This window comes from Protomyctophum bolini (genome assembly GCF_963924005.1).
Source record: "Protomyctophum bolini genome assembly, chromosome: 10".
NCBI classification, from domain to species: Eukaryota; Metazoa; Chordata; class Actinopteri; order Myctophiformes; family Myctophidae; genus Protomyctophum; species Protomyctophum bolini.
In genome coordinates, this window is record NC_137871.1 from 11,836,009 (window position 1) to 11,857,739 (window position 21,731).

At 46.4% G+C, this 21,731-nt stretch overlaps 1 protein-coding gene across 1 annotated transcript in view; it reads left to right on the forward strand.

Annotated features, from left to right (window-relative positions):
* Positions 1–21,731, forward strand: part of tenm1 (teneurin transmembrane protein 1) — a gene marked incomplete at both ends in the record, with an annotated part of 354,011 nt that overhangs the window by 185,466 nt on the left and 146,814 nt on the right. The window contains 6 exons of the mRNA XM_080773976.1: positions 1,235–1,336; positions 3,401–3,595; positions 5,954–6,154; positions 12,012–12,197; positions 14,892–14,921; positions 15,034–15,180. Of these exons, the coding sequence (XP_080630102.1) occupies positions 1,235–1,336; positions 3,401–3,595; positions 5,954–6,154; positions 12,012–12,197; positions 14,892–14,921; positions 15,034–15,180 (861 nt within the window). The remainder of the gene's footprint in view (positions 1–1,234; positions 1,337–3,400; positions 3,596–5,953; positions 6,155–12,011; positions 12,198–14,891; positions 14,922–15,033; positions 15,181–21,731) is intronic.

Below are 21,731 nucleotides of genomic sequence, written 5' to 3' on the forward strand. Positions count from 1 at the left end.
TGTTGAAATTGAAGTCAAAACACAGCTGGAAGCTGCAGCTACTCCTCACACCTTGTTATAACCCATTCTGACCTGAGATCACATTCTAAAAGTGTCTTCGACATCCTGACAGTTTTCTGAAAAAGCTATATGTTTCTGTGTCAGTCGATTTTTCAAAAATAGCTCATATAGCGCGCCACTCGGTGGCGCGCTATATGAGCTTGTATATCTGCTATTTTTTCAATAGCTAAAGCATAACATAATGCTAACACCAAAAGGGGTTCCCCCGCACAACATGGGATAATCTCTCTGTCAGACATTCAGACTGACCTGGCCTGCCACTATGCGGCCCCGGCAAGAGTGTAGCATAGGAAAAGAAAATCTTTCGAGTTCAATCAACCGCCTCCAGCAGGCTCTCTGCACTGAACCAGAAACTTCCGCAACGGAGCACAGCGGGCTTACATAACCGTCTGAAATGCATGAAAAGGCGGCCTCTCTCCGCGCTGCACGCGCCGTACATTAAGTATATATATCTGCAGTATAGTGAGATCTTACGTGAGCATATCAATACCACGGGGCAGGAGCGGAGGCAGCTAATTTGAAGGCCGATAGAAGGGACATGATTAAAAGCACGCGCGGCTCCGGCAGAGGTACAAACCGTGATGAAACAACCCGTGTAGCCCAGATGAGACCCGACGCGGGGATGAAACAAAGTGTCGCATTGATCTCTCCCCAGAGCCGAGGTTGTTAGCTATAGCTTAGCGCATGTGGGCTACAATCATATTCCAATCTAGCACTATAACTCGCCAGCTCATAACTGTCACTTTTCATGTCGCCGGCGCACACGGCGACGTGTTCTGTCAAGGATGCCCTCAGGAAGGAAAAAAATAAAATAAAAATGTTGTTGATCTCAAACCTCGGCGGTTGTAAATTAGCGCGGCTAACGTCGTGTTCTCCCCCGACCTATAGCGGAGGAGGCGGAGGCATATAAGCATAACGTGAAGCCTGGACGTTATATCCCCAGAGAGCAATATAGCAGCCGGATCAGAATAATGTAATATGGGGGCCTCTGTCGGGGGAGCTATATCCATATCGCTTATCGGATCCCTGCATTCAATAACGGGAGCTCATACACCAACTGATGCAGTTATACCACTGAAATGTTTTGTTCAAATTCGCCTATCTTCTTTCTGCCCTTTGTGTGTCGGCTGCTGTGCGTGTGTGTGTGTGTGTGTGTGTGCGTGTGCGTGCACAGACTCGATGGATGGTTGCTCCACAGACTGCAATGGGAACGGGGAGTGTGTGGCTGGCCACTGCCACTGTTTCGCCGGGTTCCTGGGTCCCGACTGCGCCAAAGGTCAGTAAAGTATACGTCCGTCCCCTCAGCCCTGCTTCACCTCCCGTGTTTTCCAAGTCTCTTATATCACCTCCTCCCGGGTGTCGCTCGCTATTTTGCTTTGTCTTTCCTCTTCCGTCTTTCTTTGATCTGTCTAGAGAGTGTCGCAGGTCCCGCCCCCTCGAGAGACCCGGAAAATAAATCCCCGTTCATTTTTCCTCATAGACTTTTCAGAAAGTATTTATTTAAAGACGTTTACGCCGCTGGACAAAGCCAATTCTTGTCGTGACAAATCAAGACAATGAATAAACACAATGTTTTGGGGCCAAACAAAGAATTAGAAAGTAGGAAAAAACGACAGGTTACAACACTTTCTTTGTTACAAAGTATTGTGTTTGTTGTCATGATTTGTCACGACTCGAGTTGGCTTATAAGGTCTTTAAATAAATACGTTTTGAAATGTCTATGGGGAAAATGCATTGGGATTAATTTCCTGGGCCTGGTGTCGTCATGGAAGGGGGCGGGACTGCGATGCTCTCGAGGGGTGCAACTGTTAATCTAACTGGATTTAACCAATTATAAAAAAAACAAAAAAACAACATTTGAATAGATTAAAATAAAATAATTGATTGCCCATAAAATCTGCTAGTTGCAGCCCTACGTATATATCTGTCTCTCTCTCACTCTAGCCCTGTGTGAAATGATTGCAGCCGTATACAGTGCGTGGACTGTGATACGGTATCGCGGCCTGTGATTTATTTACGCTCATCTCTTATTCATGCGCACCTCTCAAACCTGACTCATTTGTTCATCTTATAAAACTCTGGCTCTCGGAAGTTAGAAGCGACAGTTGTAAAAAAAAAAAGAAAGAAAAAAAGTGCTGTGATGTGACGCACTGCTTCAGGGAATAGAGGATCAAACGTGTGCGTGTGCAACTGCGTGCGCACACACACTCACACACACACACACATGCACACGCACACACACACACACACACACACACACACACACACACACACACACACCTGCGACACGGTCGCACGCAGCCCTTCTGCGCAATTTTCTCCGGAAAATGAAGTCTTTGGATAGTCGTTCTAATCCGTCTGAGAGTCTCCAGCTGGCGTCGGGAGGAAGTCTGTCAGGCAATGTCGTCAGCCTGTCATCGACAGGCTGCGTGAAGCCCCTCTCCGCTCCCCCTCCCCTCCCTCCCCTCTCTGGCTGTCATTACATTAGCCACACAGCTCTCCATCTTTACATGGAGATATCTCTGCCTTCCACCCTCCTCATCCTAGAAGGACGCTCGGCTCTCCTCTCCCCCTAATCTCACGCTTTCACGATTGTTTTCACGGCCTGTTCAGACTGAGCGAGGAGGGGGACGTCAGGGGAGGGTGGGGGGGGATTTCCCACAATTCCACGGGTTGACGTCGTGTAGCCCGGGCTCAGGTGGTGCTTGAGTAAATTGAAACAGCGTGAGGGATAAGCTTGTGTTGTGCGTGTGTGTGTGTGTATATGTTGGAGAGAGACAGAGGGCCCGCTCGAGGATTTGCTGAAAGCGTGCACGGGCGGAGATAAGAGAGCGTATGGCCCCAGTCGCGGCAGGTCGCTGTACGGTCTCACAGCTGATATACCGCGGCGAGACCCGCGCACGCTCTCGCTATGCTAATAACACCATATGTCGTTTTAACCCACTTTGGGCCGGGAACCCCTTTTGGTCGTTTTAAACCTATTGGAAAATAGCAGATCTACAAGCTCATAGCGAGCTTGTAGGTCTGCTATTTTTGAAAAATCATGAACATGTGGTGCAAAGCTTTGAATAATATACTCTTTCAGAGCGAACGTTTTTAACTTCTGGGGAGGTGGTCCCTGAAACAGCACATTTTCAGATGGGCGGGTCGGCGGCCAATTTCATATATCTTTAGGGGTCCTTGACATGAAATATTGAGAACCACTGATATAGAAACATGAGGTTTTTCAGGAAAAAAAAGACATTTAAAAAAAAAACTACATTTAAAAAAAAAAAAAAATCGACGTCAGGCCTTTAAATGGGTTAATGCTGTATCTCTGTGCTATTAATGTATCTTGCAGATTCATGCCCGGTGCTGTGCAGCGGCAACGGCGTGTACGAGAAGGGCAAGTGCGTGTGCCTGGCCGGGTGGAAGGGCGCAGAGTGCAACGTGGAGGAGGGGCAGTGCATCGACCCCACCTGCTCCAACCACGGGAACTGCATCCAGGGCATCTGCATCTGCGGCCCGGCGTACAAGGGAGTCAACTGCGAACTAGGTACTAGGCCTATGTGTGTGTGTGTGTGTGTGTACTATGGGGAGGCCATTCTGACCTGAGATCAGATTCTATAAATGTCTTCTATAGATCCTGACAGTCTTCTGAAAAAGCTATGTTTCTATTGTCAGTCGTTCTTCCACTCTGTGGCGCGCTACGAGCTTGTAGGTCTGCTATTTTTGAAATGGCTAAAGCATAGCATAATGCTAACACCAAAAGGGTAGAGTCTCATATATCCTATGTTCCCCAATGCACATTTCCAAGATGGCTTTACAGAGGGTTTGTGTCTTAATAGTCAGACTGGGATCAACTCATTTAGCAGGTTTTTGATCCAATTTCTTTGCATCATCAATCGGACGGAAAACCAAAAACGTGTTTCTCCATAATTTATCATTTGCAATTTGATGAATCCGACAAGTTTCTTCAAGTACTTGGAGATGTTTTATACTAAGACTAGCTAAGACTAGCTATGCATGATTTAGCATTCAGGTGGGGAAAAGTAGGCTTATAGACGACACTGGTCAGTTCAGTATGAAACCAGTGTGGAAAGCCCGGTGACACAGTTATTATAATATATTTTTTTTATCAAATCCATTCTTAAATGATATTTTTTTTCTTAAATTCCTATACTATTATTATTATGAATTATTATCTTAAACGTTTGCTCCACACATTTCCCTCCTTGTACTTCCGTGTGCCAGCTCAGTGGCCTTGTGGTTAGAGTGTCCGCCCTGAGACTTTGGGGTTCGAGGTTGGGGTTCGATCCCCGGCCGGGTCATACCAAATACTGTAAAAATGGGACCCAATGCCTCCCTGCTTGACACTCAGCATCAAGGGTTGGATTGGGGGGTAAGTCCCTGCGACATACTAGCGTCATGTCCAGGGGGTGTACTTGTACACCAAGCTGCCTCACGCTACAGAAACAGGAGACAGGCTCCTGCCCCTATGGGCCTCATGGCTACAGAAACAGGAGATAGGCTCCTGCCCTATGGGTCTCATGGCTACAGAAACAGGAGATAGGCTCCTGCCCCTATGGGTCTCATGGCTACAGAAACAGGAGATAGGCTCCTGCCCCTATGGGCCTCATGGCTACAGAAACAGGAGATAGGCTCCTGCCCCTATGGGCCTCATGGCTACAGAAACAGGAGATAGGCTCCTGCCCTATGGGCCTCATGGCTACAGAAACAGGAGATAGGCTCCTGCCCCTATGGGCCTCATGGCTACAGAAACAGGAGATAGGCTCCTGCCCTATGGGCCTCATGGCTACAGAAACAGGAGATAGGCTCCTGCCCTATGGGCCTCATGGCTACAGAAACAGGAGATAGGCTCCTGCCCTATGGGCCTCATGGCTACAGAAACAGGGATAGGCTCCTGCCCTATGGGCCTCATGGCTACAGAAACAGGGATAGGCTCCTGCCCTATGGGCCTCATGGCTACAGAAACAGGGATAGGCTCCTGCCCTGTGGGCCTCATGGCTACAGAAACAGGAGATAGGCTCCTGCCCCTATGGGCCTCATGGCTACAGAAACAGGAGACAGGCTCCTGCCCTGTGGGCCTCATGGCTACAGAAACAGGAGACAGGCTCCTGCCCTATGGGCCTCATGGCTACAGAAACAGGAGATAGGCTCCTGCCCCTATGGGCCTCATGGCTCGGCAAGGCTACTTACTTACTTCCGTGTGCGTGTCTGGACCTGTAAGGGTCCATTTGGTCCCATGTGTACTGTACATGGAACATGAGATACAGTTTAGTGTACATGAGTCCCCAAGGACCCGTTTGAGAGCCACTGAAGTAATACACTGATCAATCGATCAGTGAATGATGATGATGATGATGATAATGATGATGATGATGATGATGTTGATGTTGACGGCAGTGCCAGTGCTGTCTCCTCGGCTGCTGTTGGTGATGAAGGTCGTTAGCATGTAACGTTAGCTACAGTATAGGCTGGCCTGTGGAGACAGAGTCAGGTGTTTGACCTTGAGCCGAGCCGAGCTGAGCTGAGCTCTGGCTCAGAACACACAGCTGAAATTATCACACACACTAACACACACTGCTGGAGCGCGTGTGCGCACACACACACACACACGCACGCACGTATGTACACGCATGCACACATATGCATATTATATCCACACACACACACACACACCAGCCCATTCCATCCCTTATCAAAGCCCTGCCTTCTCTAAGTGTCCTATGAAGTGTAATGTCGTGGAACCGATACAGTGATTGTCTCTGGGGGTGGTTAACTGCTGGATGGGCATGCAAAGAACACTGCTTTCACACCCACTGGTCCTATGATTTAACGAGAACCCAACCTCGACCTCTCTCTCTCTCTCTCTCTCTCTCTGTCTCCGCAGTGGACTGCTCGGATCCTCAGTGCGGCGGCCACGGCGTGTGTGTGCGCGGCGAGTGCGTGTGCTCGGCCGGCTGGGCGGGGGTGAGCTGCGACGACCCCATGCCCGCCTGCCAGGAGCAGTGTTCGGGTCACGGCACCTACCTGGCCGAGTCGGACACCTGCACCTGTCAGCCCAACTGGACGGGTTCCGATTGCTACACCGGTAAGACGGAAGGGATCACCACAGACTGACAACAATACACCCGTAGGGCACGGTGGCACAGTTGGTAGTGCTGTCGCCTCACAGCTAGAAGGTCCTGGGTTCGATTCCCGCTCGGGACGCTGTGGGCGCTGGCGGCGTGTTTCCTCCTCCGTGTCATCAGTGCCCATACCCGGAGGCGGGGTTGGCGAAAGGGCCTTTCTGTGTGGAGTTTGCATGTTCTCCCCGTGTCCCCTAGGGTAGGTACCCTCACAAAAAACATGCAGTAATCCTGGTCACTAAACTGCCTCCCCCTGGCCAGCCGGGGCGCCTGATGGAGGGGAAAGGAACTGGTTGGAATAACGTGTTCCTTCCACGCGCTACGTCCAACCAGGGAAACTCCCCCCTGTCAGGTGTAAAGGAGCAACTTGGCCACTCAGGCATGAAGGAAGCATGAGTTCAAGTCTGTTGCTCTCCCCTTGTCCCCCATATATGGGGACTAGGTTGGTGGAGGGTGTGTGTAGAGCCCAGGATCACATTAGATGATTGACACAGGGGTGAAAAATGGATTACAAAATCGTGGGGAAAAAAATATATATAAAAAAAAAACAATACACCCGTAAAAGACACCCAAACTAGTGGCAGAACGTAACCTAATTAAATTGCATTTTGCTGTCCTGGGTTCTCCCGTCAAGTCACACAGTTTGTTTGGAAAGTATGTCTATGCGGTGTCCTCTTACTTTTGCTCTGAAAGTGCAGCAAAATGGGGGAAGAATATTAATATATATTATTAATATAATTGTTTAATCCAGAGTTCCACCGCGCGTAATACGACATTCCCGCTATTTGTTTAAATGCGTTTAATTCGCTGTTTTAAAATAATTAAAGAGAAACGGAAGCGGATTTATCCTGGACCTGGTGACGAGGCCGTCGCGTTATGATGACGAAACCGGGAAATCAAGTCATCATCTGGGCCGCTAGGGCTTCTGGGAAATTGAGCTCAATGTAAGATGTATGGTCATGTTATGCCTATGTCATTTGAACATCTGCCAATGTGAATATTCATTGAAATGTGAAACAAAATATTTCTAATACTAATTATTTCTAATTTGTCTTAATGTTATTTGACATTGATAATATAACTTACTATAAGTATTTATTCTAATTTAAGCTTTAGTCTTTGTGTGGATGTGTGCACATGCATTGAGCCTGTCAGAAATTGCAAAAAACAAGTGTTTTTTCTAACACATTTTAGTGGTAGATCTTGGCTTACAATTGGGAATAAAATGGGCTCTTGGGCTTGAAAAGGTTGGTTACCACTGATGTAAGTGGACGGGGGGGGTTGTTTGGACTACAATGCCTCATGGAGGCGGATCCTGTAGCGCATTGTAATGGCCGCTGGTGATCATAACATGCCGACGGACTATTTTTCGCCTGGTTTTTGTCGTTGAAAGCTGCCGGGCTGTAAATACTGTAAAAAAAAAGCTGTAAATAATTCAGCGTATGCTCTAAAGGTAATAAAACAATCTCGGCAGCGTAGAATATTTGATTAATAGTTTCGCAGTAGAACTGTTAACATCTGTGGGAGACTGCAATACAGGAACACGATTGTGATATGGTACTCTAAAAGCAGTGCTTCTCAAACCGTTTTGTGTCTGTACGACCGTACGGCCCGGTTCTGACCCTTTCTCGGATGTCATAAAATATCAACCAGCTACATACAGTATAGCCTCGGAAACCCAGACGTTTTTATTTCCAGGGAGAGAAAAAAAGTCTGGGTCCGAGTCCACTTCAATTCGGCATAGAGTAGCGCAAACGTCGATCACTCTCTGCTGATTTCTGATCGTCTGCACCTTTGTTAAATTGACGCACACACGCACACCCGTACACACACACACACTCTCTCTGTCGCTCTAATTAATTAGTGTCATGTCCAGCAGCTGCGCACAGTTTCTCCCGGCGGGGCTGCCTATGCCATAGAAAGCATACAGTAGGTGAGTTCCAGGCTACATACAGTATAACAAAAGATAGCCCACATTTCTCGCCTCTCTTTACGTACGGAATGACACGACACACAACCAAGTATACGGTACATACTTTCGCATCAAGAAACACCTCGGTTTTCACTTCTACAGCTTGTAAACGTGCCAGAGTTATAGCTAAGAGCTTCTCCAACAAAGCAATTACTGGCTATGGCTTTCCAGTTGTTACACTGAACTGGTTGATGCGAGCTAAAATGTAGCCCATGCTAACTAAAGATGTAAATGAACCAACCAACAGTTTACACTTTACAGGTTGTGTCCAAGGGCTTGTCTCCTATAGCAACACGAGAGCATTTGGGTGAAACTGCCTGTATATGCTTTATACGGAAATAAAGGCACACACACACACACGCGCTCGCGCACGCACGCACACAAAATTACTGCGCCAGCACATTAGGTGCTTCCGTGAAAGTGCGCGTGTGTGTGTTTTTTTTCCAGATTCCATTTCCCGGGGCTTTCACAGATGTGAAAAAAGATAGGCCCATTGTGTGTGTGTGTGTGTGTGTGTGTGTGTGTGTGTGTGTGTGTGTGTGTGTGTGTGTGTGTGTGCCGGTGTGTGTGCGTGCGTGTGTGTGTGTGTGTGTGTGTGTGTGTGTGCGTGTGCGTGCATGTGCGTGTGCGTGCGTGTCCACATGTGCGTTTGAGTTCGTACATGTGTGTGCAACTGTGCATGCATATGACTGTGTGAGATCCCTTCATGCTGTCCGTAAATGAGATTTGTCCTCAGGATTCCCTAATGGCAGCAATCTTAGAGACTCTTACGCTCTGCCACTTACATTACATTTAGACTGCAGCGCACGCACGCACGCACGCGCACACACCCGTATTCCCTTCAGCTAAACAACAGGGGGGGAATGTATAAGAAGGGAAGCGAGAGAGAGAGAGAAGAGAGTGCTGCATTTAGCTGCGAGGCCTTTCACAGATCTGCTACAGCACAGCGAAACATCCAGCAAGGCATTTGAAAGACTGGATTATAACTGTAGGTGGTGTGTGTGTGTGTGTGTGTGTGTGTGTGTGTGTGTGTGTGTGTGTGTGTGTGTGTGTGTGTGCAGATGTGTGGGGGGCGGCTATGCACACTGAAACTCCTCAGTGTGGGGTCCATTTGGTTATATACATTTGTATGCTTCCCGGAGCTAAAGCTGCTATAGCTGGAACCTATTGTGATTCACTTTTTAATGAATACATACTTTATTTTCAGAGTATTTTAATAAGATATAAGCAGCCTAGTGGTTGGTTTCTCTACTCTTAACCCATTCTGACCTGAGATCAGATTCTAAAAATGTTCTTCTACATCCTGACAGTTTTCTGAAAAAGCATACGTTTCTATGTCAGTCGTTCTTTCGATTTTTCAAAGATCGCAGACCTGCAAAGCTCAACTCGGTGGCGCGCTATTGAGCTTGTAGATCTGCTATTTTCCAATGGCTAAAGCTACACCAAAAGGGGTTCCCGCCCCAAAATGGGTTAACATTGAGGACATGCAGTCCCTGGTTGTTTGACGTGTCGTACTGCCCAGAGCTCATATAACGTGCTTCTCCTCAGGCACACAGGCTAGAGAGATTATCCCGTCTGGTGTGTGTATATATATCGAGTCAAAGTTTCGTCTCTCACACAGGGGGGGGGGGGGGAACTGCGGGTTAAAATCCACATTGAATCCACGTGAAATTTACGGACCGCCGCTTTGAATGAACAATGTGGGATTTGACTGTGTGTTATATAGATATGCAGAGCGGGTTGTTATAATAAGAAGCCGCTTGTATACTTCACACTGCGTCAGGTTCTTCTCAAAACAACGGCGTTCGTCTTCACACCACGGTGGAAGCTGTTGGAACTGTCGGGGTTGGAGGGGGGGGGGGGGGGCTTCACCATTGTGACGAGAGAATAACCCATTTTGGGCCGGGAACCCCTTTTGGTGTTAGCATTATGTCATGCTTTAGCTATTGAAAAATAGCAGATCTACAAGCTCGTAGCGCGCCACTCGGTGGCGCGCTACGAGCTTGTAGATCTGCTATTTTTGAGAAAATCAAAGAACGACTGACATAGAAACATAGCTTTTTCCCGAAAACTGTCAGGATGTATAGAAGACATTTTTAGAATCTGATCTCAGGTCAGAATGGGATAAAGTGCAGTATATACTATATATCTTTCTGTGTGACCGTGTTGAACGCACACACCGTCCTTGTCCTTGGCAGGATGCTGACGGAGAGGAAAGCGGTCATTATAAGACACCCCCCTCTTTCTCTGTCCCCCTTCGGTGTCCTCCTCACCGCCGGCATCACCACGCCGCCGCCCGACGGCGGGGTTGGAGCGCCGCCACGCACCGACGCACTCACTCGGCGCGCGGCGCAGCGCACTCTCAGGCACTCGGTCGTCTCGCAGTCCTTAACCCATTCTGACCTGAGATCAGATCACTAAAAATGTTCTTCTACATCCTGACAGTTTTCATTCTGACCTGAGATCTGATTCTAAAAATGTCTTCTACATCCTGACAGTTTTTTGAAAAAAGCTATGTTTCTATGTCAGTCGAGCTTGTAGATCTGCTTTTTTTCAATAGCTAAAGCATAGCATGATGCTATCGCCAAAAGGGGCTCCCGCCCAGAATGAGTTAACCCCTCCGGCGTTGTATACACTGTGTGGGCGCGCCGCACGCCGTGTATTACAACGATACGCTTTATGATAACGATTTATGATAGCGTGGCTGAATGTATGAGATATGAGGCACTGCTCTTACAGTATAATATACCTGCTGGGTTTAATCAAAAACGCAGATACGGTATATAGCGTTTGTACATCCAGGGGACCTTGTTGAAGCACGGCTAAGCTAATATAATTCTAATGGAGAACCAAGGAACTCTCCCAAACTTTAATCCCCCCACCTCCTCCTCCTCCTCCTCTATGTTATGTATATTTAAATTGAAATAACTTTTCTACCGCTGCCGGATAAGTAGTCTTTGTGAGCCCGCAGCACTTTGCTCTCTCTCTCTCTCTCTCTCTCTCTCTCTCTCTCTCTCTCTCTCTCTCTCTCTCTCTCTCTCTCTCTCTCTACTGATGGATGAGGCTTCGCCACGGCAACGAGAGGGGGGGGGGGGGGGGGGGGGGGGTGGGGGGGGGGGAAGTGAGCAAACAAATGGATGGATGGATGGAGAGAGGGAGAGAGAGAGACTAAAACAGGATGCACAGGAAGTGAGTGAGTGGACCGGGAGGAAAAAAAAGTGTAGGAAATGTTCTTTTAACCACATGATGAAGCCTATTGTTATATCGTCTCTGTTCTGGGAGGGCGAAAGGCAGTGTGGATCTATAAGCTCCCATACTCTGAAGGACTATATGGTCAATGAAGAATATATACTCTACTGTATATAGGGTTAATGTAACAGAGGGAACGATTCTGGGCAAAGGTGTGTGTGTGTGTGTGTGTGTGTGTGTGTGTGTGTGTGTGTGTGTGTGTGCTCTATTAACAACACACCCACTAATACATCTGATGAAAATGTCAGAAAAGAATAATAGACCAGAATTGTGGGATTAATTCCCTGTTAAATGTATGCAGCGCGAATGGGAAACGATTGGGTCGCTAATGTGAGACGCGTTGAGAGAGAGAGAGAGAGAGAGCGACTCGTTAGAGTTGGTAAGAAATGGCCTTTTAATCTTCACACCGCCTCCGGCGTCGTCTCTCACCTGCGCTATGACTCCGTCTTTCTCGCTGTCAATTACCCTCTCTCACCATTTTGTTTTTCCTATAGCCTTCCTCCTAATGTTTTATTCTGCTCTGTCTCTCTCTCTCTCTCTCTCTCTCTCTCTCTCACACACACACATACTTTCTCACTGACGTGTACACACACACACAGAGCTGTGCGCGGAGCCGTGCGGCAGCCACGGCGTGTGCTCGGAGGGCCAGTGTCAGTGCGAGCCGGGCTGGACGGGAGCCACGTGCGAGCAGAGGGCCTGTCACCCCCACTGTGAGGAGCATGGCCAGTGTCACGACGGAGCCTGCATCTGTCAGCCCGGATGGGAGGGAGAGCACTGCAACATCGGTGAGGCGTGGTGGCAGCGTGTGTGCGTACGTGCGTTGGGTGTGTGTGTGCGTGCGTGGGTGCGTGCGTGCACATTGCTTTCGTTGTTCGTATTAATTTATTTCATCAGGGATACTTCCATTGAGAATCTGTTTTATATTATGAGGAGTCCTATATGGACAAGAGAGTTGCTTAAAATGTCTCCCAAAGAAAAGAGACAGACATCATGAAAACAAATCCACATTAAAGAATGGCATGCTTAAAACAAAATGGCCAGTGTTCAAACTAACAAATGAAAGTGAACTAGTTCACGTTCATACAGTATTTTGCAATTACATTATTATTATTATTAGTTCACATTGTTTTAAATGAGCTGCTCTGAGCTATTCTTTTCCCTATACTCATCCATTCCTATACTGTAGCTCTCCAAACATTGTCACTGCCCACTCGTAAACGAATAGAATCACCGCCAGCAGCGCCTTTTCTTCCGTAGATGATCATTTCCATTGCATCTACATCTACAATGTTATTCTATATCTTTACAGCATCCCCCCGCCCACACACACACACACACACACACACACACACACACACACACACACATTTAGCAGAATGTGACATGTGGTAAAACATAATGCTCGCACATTCTTGGCTTTTAAAAGCCAATTCCCCCCTGTCATTATATCAACGGATACAGTGATTCCGAGAGAACTAAATCACTGGGTTTTTGGGAGATGCGAGGAGGTCCCGCTGTGTTTTGACTGAAACACTCACGGCTGATTTGAGCGAGCGAGCCGTGTCGCGTGGGCCTCATTACGAGTCCATTCTTCTTCCCGGCGTAGTAGACGCATCTTTTCGTCCTTGGGATTGTGAAATGAAGCGTCGTGTCAGTTCATGCGGGGCACGCGAGTCTCACACGCCTCGTCTGTAATCAGCTGTCGGGTCTGCTGATTGCTTTCAATCAGCCACGCTTTTCTACACACCTCGTTCCCCTCGACGAGGCGGACCTCCTACACGGCGGGGCCTTATTCTGCGTGTCTTAAAGCAGTGGTTCCCAAACTTTTTCCATGTCAAGGACCCCCAAAATGACCTTTTGGTGTTAGCATTATGTTATGCTTTAGCTATTGAAAAATAGCAGATCTACAAGCTCATAGCACGCCGCTACGAGCTTGTAGGTCTGCTATTTTAGAAAAATCGAAGAACCACTGAAAACTGTCAGGATTTAGAAGGCATTTGAGAATCGTTCCCAGGTCAAAATGGGTTAAGAAAAAGACACTCAGAATCGGGCCCTGGGTCTCTGCGTTCCAGTTGCTGCCACACACTGCCGGTGCTGGCGAAGCTTGCCTCCACCACCACAGCATCCACCTTATAGTTCGGTAAAAATGGAAAAAGGCACTAATGCAAGAGCATTAGTGCCTTTTTCCATTCTTACCGATGGCGTGTGGCGAGGTTTCTCCTCTCATCGGGGCGATCCGATCTAGAGGTTTTGTCGTTTGTTTTGTACGGTATTATTATAAAAGTGTCTATATCTACACTCACCCTTTTATGACTGTGAACACAATTTGTATGCACTGTACATTGTCAAGTTGTATGTATTGTAGGTCTGAGACTGTTGCAGTCTTGTCTAAATGTTTTCTCTGAAAGATCTGGACATAAATGATAATGAAAAGACTGTACGTAGCTCACACTAAGACGATGATGCAAAAACATTGAAAGCACCAAAGACTGACACACTGTACACACTTTGTATGTGCAATGATGGCCATATAAAGACACATTTATAATCGTGTTCCATTATATGGCTGTACTGTATATGGAGGACAAATAAACGTTCTCATAATAAGCTGCAATGGTGTGTGCCGAGACTTGAGTTTGAGATAAATTGTAATACAGAACAATGTACTTAATATAGAAGAGAGCTAGCCTCAATTGCTGATAAAAGCATCGGTTGAACGATTATTTTATTTAATTCTTGCTTAACAAAACAAAAATAATAAAAGCCCCAACTTCAACCTGAGATTGTTTCATAAGGCCTTAACCCATTCTGACCGGGAACCCGTTTTGGTGTTAGCATCATGTTATGCTTTAGCTATTGAAAAATAGCAGATCTACAAGCTCGTAGCGCGCCACCGAGTGGTGCGCTACGAGCTTGTATGTGTGCTATTTTTGAAAAATCGAAGAACGACTGACATTTTTAGAATCTGATCTCAGGTCAGAATGGGTTAATCAGACCAGTGTGTGTCCAGTGGAAACCTCGTATGAATCTGATCTCAGGTCAGAATGGGTTAAATAATGTTTCAAAGACAGATTGATTGTCTTCTATAGGTTAAAACCCAGGTATTTGTAAACTGAGATTCACCACTACCAATGTGATACAAACCATCAGTTGTGGGGTTGTTTTTTTTTCATCTTGAGAAGCTTTTCATGTAGCTTTGTCAGCCCTTAACACAAATCTCAATGTGCAAAGTATTCCTCTGTACCGACATCATTAAGCACAGTGAACTTCCTCACTAAAGACGACGCAGAGGTGTACAAAACTGTAAACGTGTGTGTGTGTGTGTGTGTGTGTGTGTGTGTGTGTGTGTGTGTGTGTGTGCGCGCACGTTCGTTTCTACGATATCACAGTGTGTGTTCACTATAGTATCGGCGTATCAGCAATTCAGCATAATAACATATTGTCTCTCTCTCATCCAGCTCCCTCTCTTTTCCCCACAGTCACTCATGACCTGGATGTGGTGGTTAAAGGTAAATAGAATCTTTACTTATCATATTTAAACACAACACAAGATGTGTGCTTTATGCCAGTGTGTTGCAACATTCAAACTCACAACCATGTGTGTGTGTGTGTGCGTGTCAGATGGGTGTCCAGGGCTGTGCAGTGGTCATGGCCGCTGTACGTTGGAGCAGAGTGGATGGAGATGTGTCTGTCAGGCAGGCTGGAGCGGGCCGGGATGCAGCGTCGTCATGGAAACGGACTGCAGCGATGGGACCGACAATGATGGAGGTGAACGATCTGCCTCTCTCCTCTCCTCTCCTCTCCTCTCCTCTGAACCAGTTAACGAGCATCTGCAGTGCACTAACTGAAAGTGACTGGAGTCGGTCTCATCTAGTCTGTTTTCTATTGAAAAGCCTTGGAACGATGCAAGCAGCAACTCTATATATCTGACCTCATGGACACTGTGTTGATCTGACCTAATCAAAGCTGTAGATCTCTCCATATATGGAGCTGACCTGTTCTGACATTCCATATGTTGATCCACCCACCCGTCCGTCCATCCACCCATCCATCCATCCATCCATCCATCCATCCATCCATCCACCCACCCATCCCCTTCCACGCCTGGTGGTTTCCTCCTGCCTGGAGGTCAGTGAAAAATGGTGCTTCACTTAATACCACCATATCAGCCCTGCATTCCCACTGAGAGCCCTGCCGAATCCCGCTGGCCACTATTATACTGTGTGTGTGTGTGTGTGTGTGTGTGTGTGTGTGCGCGTGCGTGCGTGCGCGTGCCCATGTGTAGTGCGCAGGTGCCGTTGAGTTGCTATCCAACGTGAGCTAAAGCCCTTTGATATGCATTCTCCACCGCTAGGATAAAAGCCACTCGGAGAGATTCCCAGGAGCCTAAATAACAGCTTAGCACACAGAATAGTTTTCCTCATCTTCTTCTGTAATGACAGGCATTCGTTCCTCCTCGCATTTGTATAATATTTCTCTTTCAGTCCCTACAGTACATGTAAAAAAAAGACTCATTCACACAGCTCCCCACTCGTAATGGACACGTTTACGCGGGCCCTACATTACAAATGCACACGGTATTTATTTATTCACGTCGGTCTGTATGCATAATGTTACATGGAGTATAAATGGACCTTAACGCATTTTGGTGTTAGCATCATGCTATGCTTTAGCTATTGAAAAATAGCAGATCTACAAGCTCATAGCGCGCCACCGAGTGGCGCGCTACGAGATTGTAGATCTGCTATTTTTGAAAAATCGAAAGAACGACAAACATAGCTTTTTCAGAAAACTGTCATTCTCAGATTTTTTTTAATCTGATCTCGGGTCAGAATGAGTTAAGAGAAAGTTGTGCGTTTTGGCACATTGGTGGTCATCACTCTGCTGTCGCTAAGCTGTCTTTCAACACTCAGACCTGTTCATGTCGAGGCACGCAATTTGGAGTAATTTTGTCTATACCTCCGCCGCTCGTGTCTGGTTGTGTTCGTAACGGACGTTGTCGTTTGATCTGACTCAGCCAATCCATCACGACCAAAACGAGATGCTGCTGCTTTTGTTTGGAGAAATTGCGTCCTCCTCGTTCTTCTCGAGCGGTATAACTTCACCAACGGGGCCACGCAACTAGAGCAGAGAGTATTTGTGATAAGTATAGCGTTTGAATCGATGCACACTTCTATGTCATACCACTGTTGTTTACCCCCGAGCGCCGCGGACGACTGGGTCTCCACTCCGAGTCTGCACACGTCCCTGACTCACCGGGAGGAGACAGCAGCCATTTGAAATGGGTTGAATTAAATGGCCTTTCGCTGAACGCTGGGCCTTTTTGGAAATGGCCTGAGAAGAATGTAAAACAGAGATGCAGGGAAATGAGCCACGGAGCTTTCGTTCAACGTGGCACCATTACTGAGGCTTCCCAGCAGCATTAACACTGATTGTTATTGGCCACACCCTGTGTGTGTTAGAATTAAGCAATATTACCCGAGAGGGTGTTTAACGTGATTATTGCCACGACGGTGATGCGGTAGGGGAACGAGACGAAGTCGAGTTCCGCAAGCATCACTGAAGTTACCCTTAAAACTAAGAAAATCGCTGAAAAGATATATATTTTTTAATGACAGCTAGTCACTACGACCACAAATGTCCAAAGAAACTAGCTAGCCTAGCCACCGAGTTTGCTAGCGCTCTGGGAAAACAGAGCGGCTGAATTATTTGTTTTGATTAGTTGGTGAACAGTGCTGGTTTGATCAACGGCTAGAAACCGTTTCAACCAATCAGATTGCTTCCTCTTAACGACCTGTTGTAGAATGTGTGGGTCAACGGTAACGCAGCACTCTCGGGTTAACCCTTTCAATGATGAAGACACTACACACTGTGGAATAATCAGTGATATTACCAGTACTACTACTTGTACTATACTACTATTACTGCCAATACTACCACTAATACTATCACTAATGCTAGCGCTTGCTTTCTCTGCACCTGGAACTGCTGCTGTTGTGTCGACCAATTTTAAAGGCCATCCCCATTTTATCTTACTACTAGTACTACTACTACACAAGCCACTTCCGCCACTACTGTAGTACTACCACTAATACTACTACCACTAATACTACTACAGTACATCTACTAGGGAGGCACAACATTAAGATTTTTGCAGATATCCAATCACCGATTATTTACATGATACATGCACATTTACCGTACACCTCTTGTTGTACTGTCTGTGACTGTGATGCTGCTGGGTGCAGATGCAGATCTCTAGAAGGCCATGCTTTGTTATGACCTGATTCATTTGGCCTGTACTGAACACCACACTGTAGGGGCTGTATTTTGCCTGTCTTAAGTACCAGGTCTTATTACTTAACCTTAGTCCTGGAGGCGTGGCCAATGCTCTTTGGCCACTCAGAATAGCCAATAGCCATTGATCACGCCTCCAGGTCTTAAGTTAAAGGACCACTTCACCACTTTTCAACCTATCTTCATATAATAGGTCCCCACTAATAATCATGAAAAAATGGCGCAATTTTTCTGTGTCTCAGAGGAGGGCTGTGGGCAGTTCAGAAACTGTCTTCCAGTGACATCATCGATGGGGAATACAAGTTAATAGAAACAGCAGGCTTTCTAGTCCTGAAAGGTTGCAATGCGAAAATGGAAGCCATCGTTCTCACGATAATGAAAATCTAAACATTTCTGTAAAAAGATCTTGTTTAAAAAGATATCTGCCTAATGATGTCACTTGAAGACTGTTTCTAAACTGCCCACAGCCCTCCTATGAGACACAGACTGAGTAGGAAAAAAATCGTGCCAGTTTATCATGATTATTAATGAGGACCTATTATATGAAGATAGGTTGAAAAGTGGTGAAGTGGTCCTTTAAGTTATAACACCTGGTACTTAAAACACGCAAAATACAGCCCTGTGTTTCCAAGGCCCGGATTCAAATGAGCTTACAAACGGCAGTATTTAAGATATGATCACATTAGGTATATATGTGATCATTCTCTGGTAATTATAGCAGTCCTTCTTCTTACCCCCGCACTACACATGAATGGAGTGGAGCTCTATACTTTTTGGTCTTAACAATTATTGTCTTGCTTCCTCCTCGCATGACTGTAACTGAACAGTCACACACACAGACCTTTAAATAATACCACACCTTGGCTCCTGTGTATGTAGCTACAGTATGATGACCGATATATTGTGCATCCCTAACTATTACCACTAATTCTACTTATACAGTAAGTACAATTACTCCATAATCTTTTCAAATAGCTGATGTGTGTGGGCGCCACTACTAAAATCTGTCTTGGAAGAGCCACCCATCAACTAATCTAATATTATGGCAACTTTCCCCGTGTTTCTTCACTAGTCCGATCCAGAAGAACACAGTTTGCCGGCCACGGCTACAGAGCCATGACAATGAGGTTATGTCTTCCCTTCTTCTCTGGAATCCTGCCTCAAAGCAGACCAGAGGTAGTAAACCTCCGTTCCCTGATGTCATCGCTATAGGGACACGTGCATCAGTAAGCAGGAACTGGGGATGGCAATGAAGGACCGGAAAGTCTGGCGTGGCATTGTGAAATCCATGATGTCGACCGGGCCAAAAAAGATGATGATGACTACTGCTACTACTATTACTGCTACTGCTACTGCTACTAACAACAAATAACGACTTCTACGGCTTTGGAAACACAAGGTTCCCGATTCAATCCCTGGCTCCCCTCCTACAGTAGCTTAGTGTCGAAGTGTCCTTGGGAAAGAAACCGAGCCCCTGGCCTATAACTGCATCCCGCTGAGCAGGTTGCTGCAGGTTTGCATGGCTAACCTCAACCGTCAAATTGTAGTGAAGTAATGTGATGTAATTGTACATTGTGAAGCGCGGGCACACACCATCACGTCGAATGTCCCCATTTTTTTTACATCAGTGGTATATAAGCGAATAAACAACCCTGGCTTTTGTGCGTGTGCATGAAGCATGGCTATCATTTGCCAATCAGGCACAGTATTTACTGACCCGCTACCTGGCGCCAAAACAACGCGTGTCTTTCAAACGGTTAATTTCCTCTCACTCGCCTCGTCTCTCTCTCTCTCTCTGTGGACGAGAGAGTGGAGGTGGTGTATAAGAGGCTGCGATGGAGGGCGTAGCGGCGAGAGAGGCAATTGTCCTCGGTGCGAAAGAAAACAAATTACTCCCTCCCTTCCCCCCGCCTCCCATCATTATTTTTGTTTTCCTCTTTACATGCGTATAACACAGAGTATGAATATAGATGAACCTCCCCGAAGGAAAAAGAACGTGCCTTCCGCACTTAAAGGCAACATTTTCGCGTCACACTTCCATCGTCTTTCTCCTCCCATCTTTCACGTCCTCCTCGTCCGTCTCACGGCCGTGAGGACGCACACGCTGTACTGTACCGTACCGTACCGTAATGAAATGTATGTGTTCTCTCTCACTCAGGCAATCATCGGAGTGTGAGGTTGCACTATATACTTGCATCTGAAGGGTGTGAGTGATAGATGGAGAGATGCTATCATATGCAATCACAGAATAAAGACAAGGTTTTTTGGAGAAGCTGCTCAATTATTCCCCCTCTGGATGAGAGAGATGGCTGACACGATCCGGTTTTCATCAAAGAAAAGACTCCACACACACACACTCCGCTGATTGTAGGCTGACAGCTTATTCTCTCTCTCTCTCGCACGCACGCATGCATGCATGCACGCACATTCGCACAATACACATACTCCACACTCATACATATATGAAAGAGTTTGATAAAAAATGCAACATCCATATGAAAGTTATTATGCAATTCCCTTGATGAATTAAATAAATACTTGCCACAGAATCAACATTTCCCCTACCAATATCGCAAGACTTTCACATTTCCATCCAGTTTAATCGCATATAAAAAAAAAGAAATGCTTGCATATACTTTACAACTATAGAACCCTTTATGTCTATATAACCCAATCACGGTTACTTAGCTTTATACGTACTTGGGGGGGGAAACAAGGAAATAAACCACTTTGCAGTTTTTCAGCGCTTGGGCTGCTGTAGTAATCATAGAAAATAGGACAGCATAACAATGCCTTCCCCGTCAAGGACAATACTCTCAGAATAATCTACAGTATGTCTCTTTTGTCCTGCGTTCGTTTTGTGAGAACAAAGGCATAAAATGCAATTAATGCTGTGCTATGAATGTGAAGTGGTTGTTGAAATATAGGCTGCCGCGCTGCGTTCCTCCGCCCGCATGGGGGTTATAATAGACTATTGTTGGCCTTTCACTCTCCTGGTCTCGGCGGTCAGATACATTTAAATGTCAGCTCCATTTCCTGCCTTTTCACACACAGCCATGAAATGGGAAACAGAAATGCCAGCCCGCGCTGCGCGGTATCGCACGGCCCCCCCCCTCTGCCTTCCCTCTGCGCCCTGCTCATTGTTTACCATGAACTTTTATTCAGCGCGCTAGCCTTTTCTTTTTTCTTTTTTCCACAGCAGCAGTATATCGACATGAATAGAACTGTGTGTATACTATTACTTCTTTCGACAAAGGTGTTGCCAATGGTTGGAAATAACAACTGAACTAAGTATAATAGGTCTTAACCAGTTAAAATCCTATATGTTTTGCTGACCGGAGTCCTCCCGAGGCAACCACATCTGAATGTTTGTACCTGTTTGCACATGTTTGTAGTGGGTAGTCTCAACTCTCGACAACTATTCCACAATCTTCCGAATGCCGAGAAGTGCCGAGTGTATAGAGTTTGGATCGGCACCTAAACCAAAATCTGAGTAATCTGTTTGTCATTTCCGCTCGCAAAACTATATATTTTAAAATATAATACATTTGCAAGACTGTAAAGAAGAGGAAGTGGGGAGGAAGCTTCACTTCCGCTTTATATGCATTTAACTTGTGAGCAGAGCTTCCGTTCTCCAGACTAACTTGTGAGCAGAGCTTCCGTTCTCCAGACTGTATGACGGAAGCGTTTGAACATTGGCGAGAGGCAACAGTCTGCCCACGCGAGACTGAGTGGGTAGAGTCCGGTAATCAGAAGGTCCCTGGTTCATGCCCTGGCTGCCCCAGTCTATGAACGGAGTCATTGAACCCATTCTAACACTGGTTCATGCCCTGGCTGCCCCAGTCTATGAACGGAGTCATTGAACCCATTCTAACAAAATGTCTTCTAAATCCTAACGGTTTTGAGAAAACCTACTGTATGTTGCTCATCAGTCAGTGGTGCCTAAACTTAGTCCTCCGGAAGCAACGACTACAAATGTGACTTTCAAAAATAGCTGATCTACAGTATGCAAGCTCTTAGCG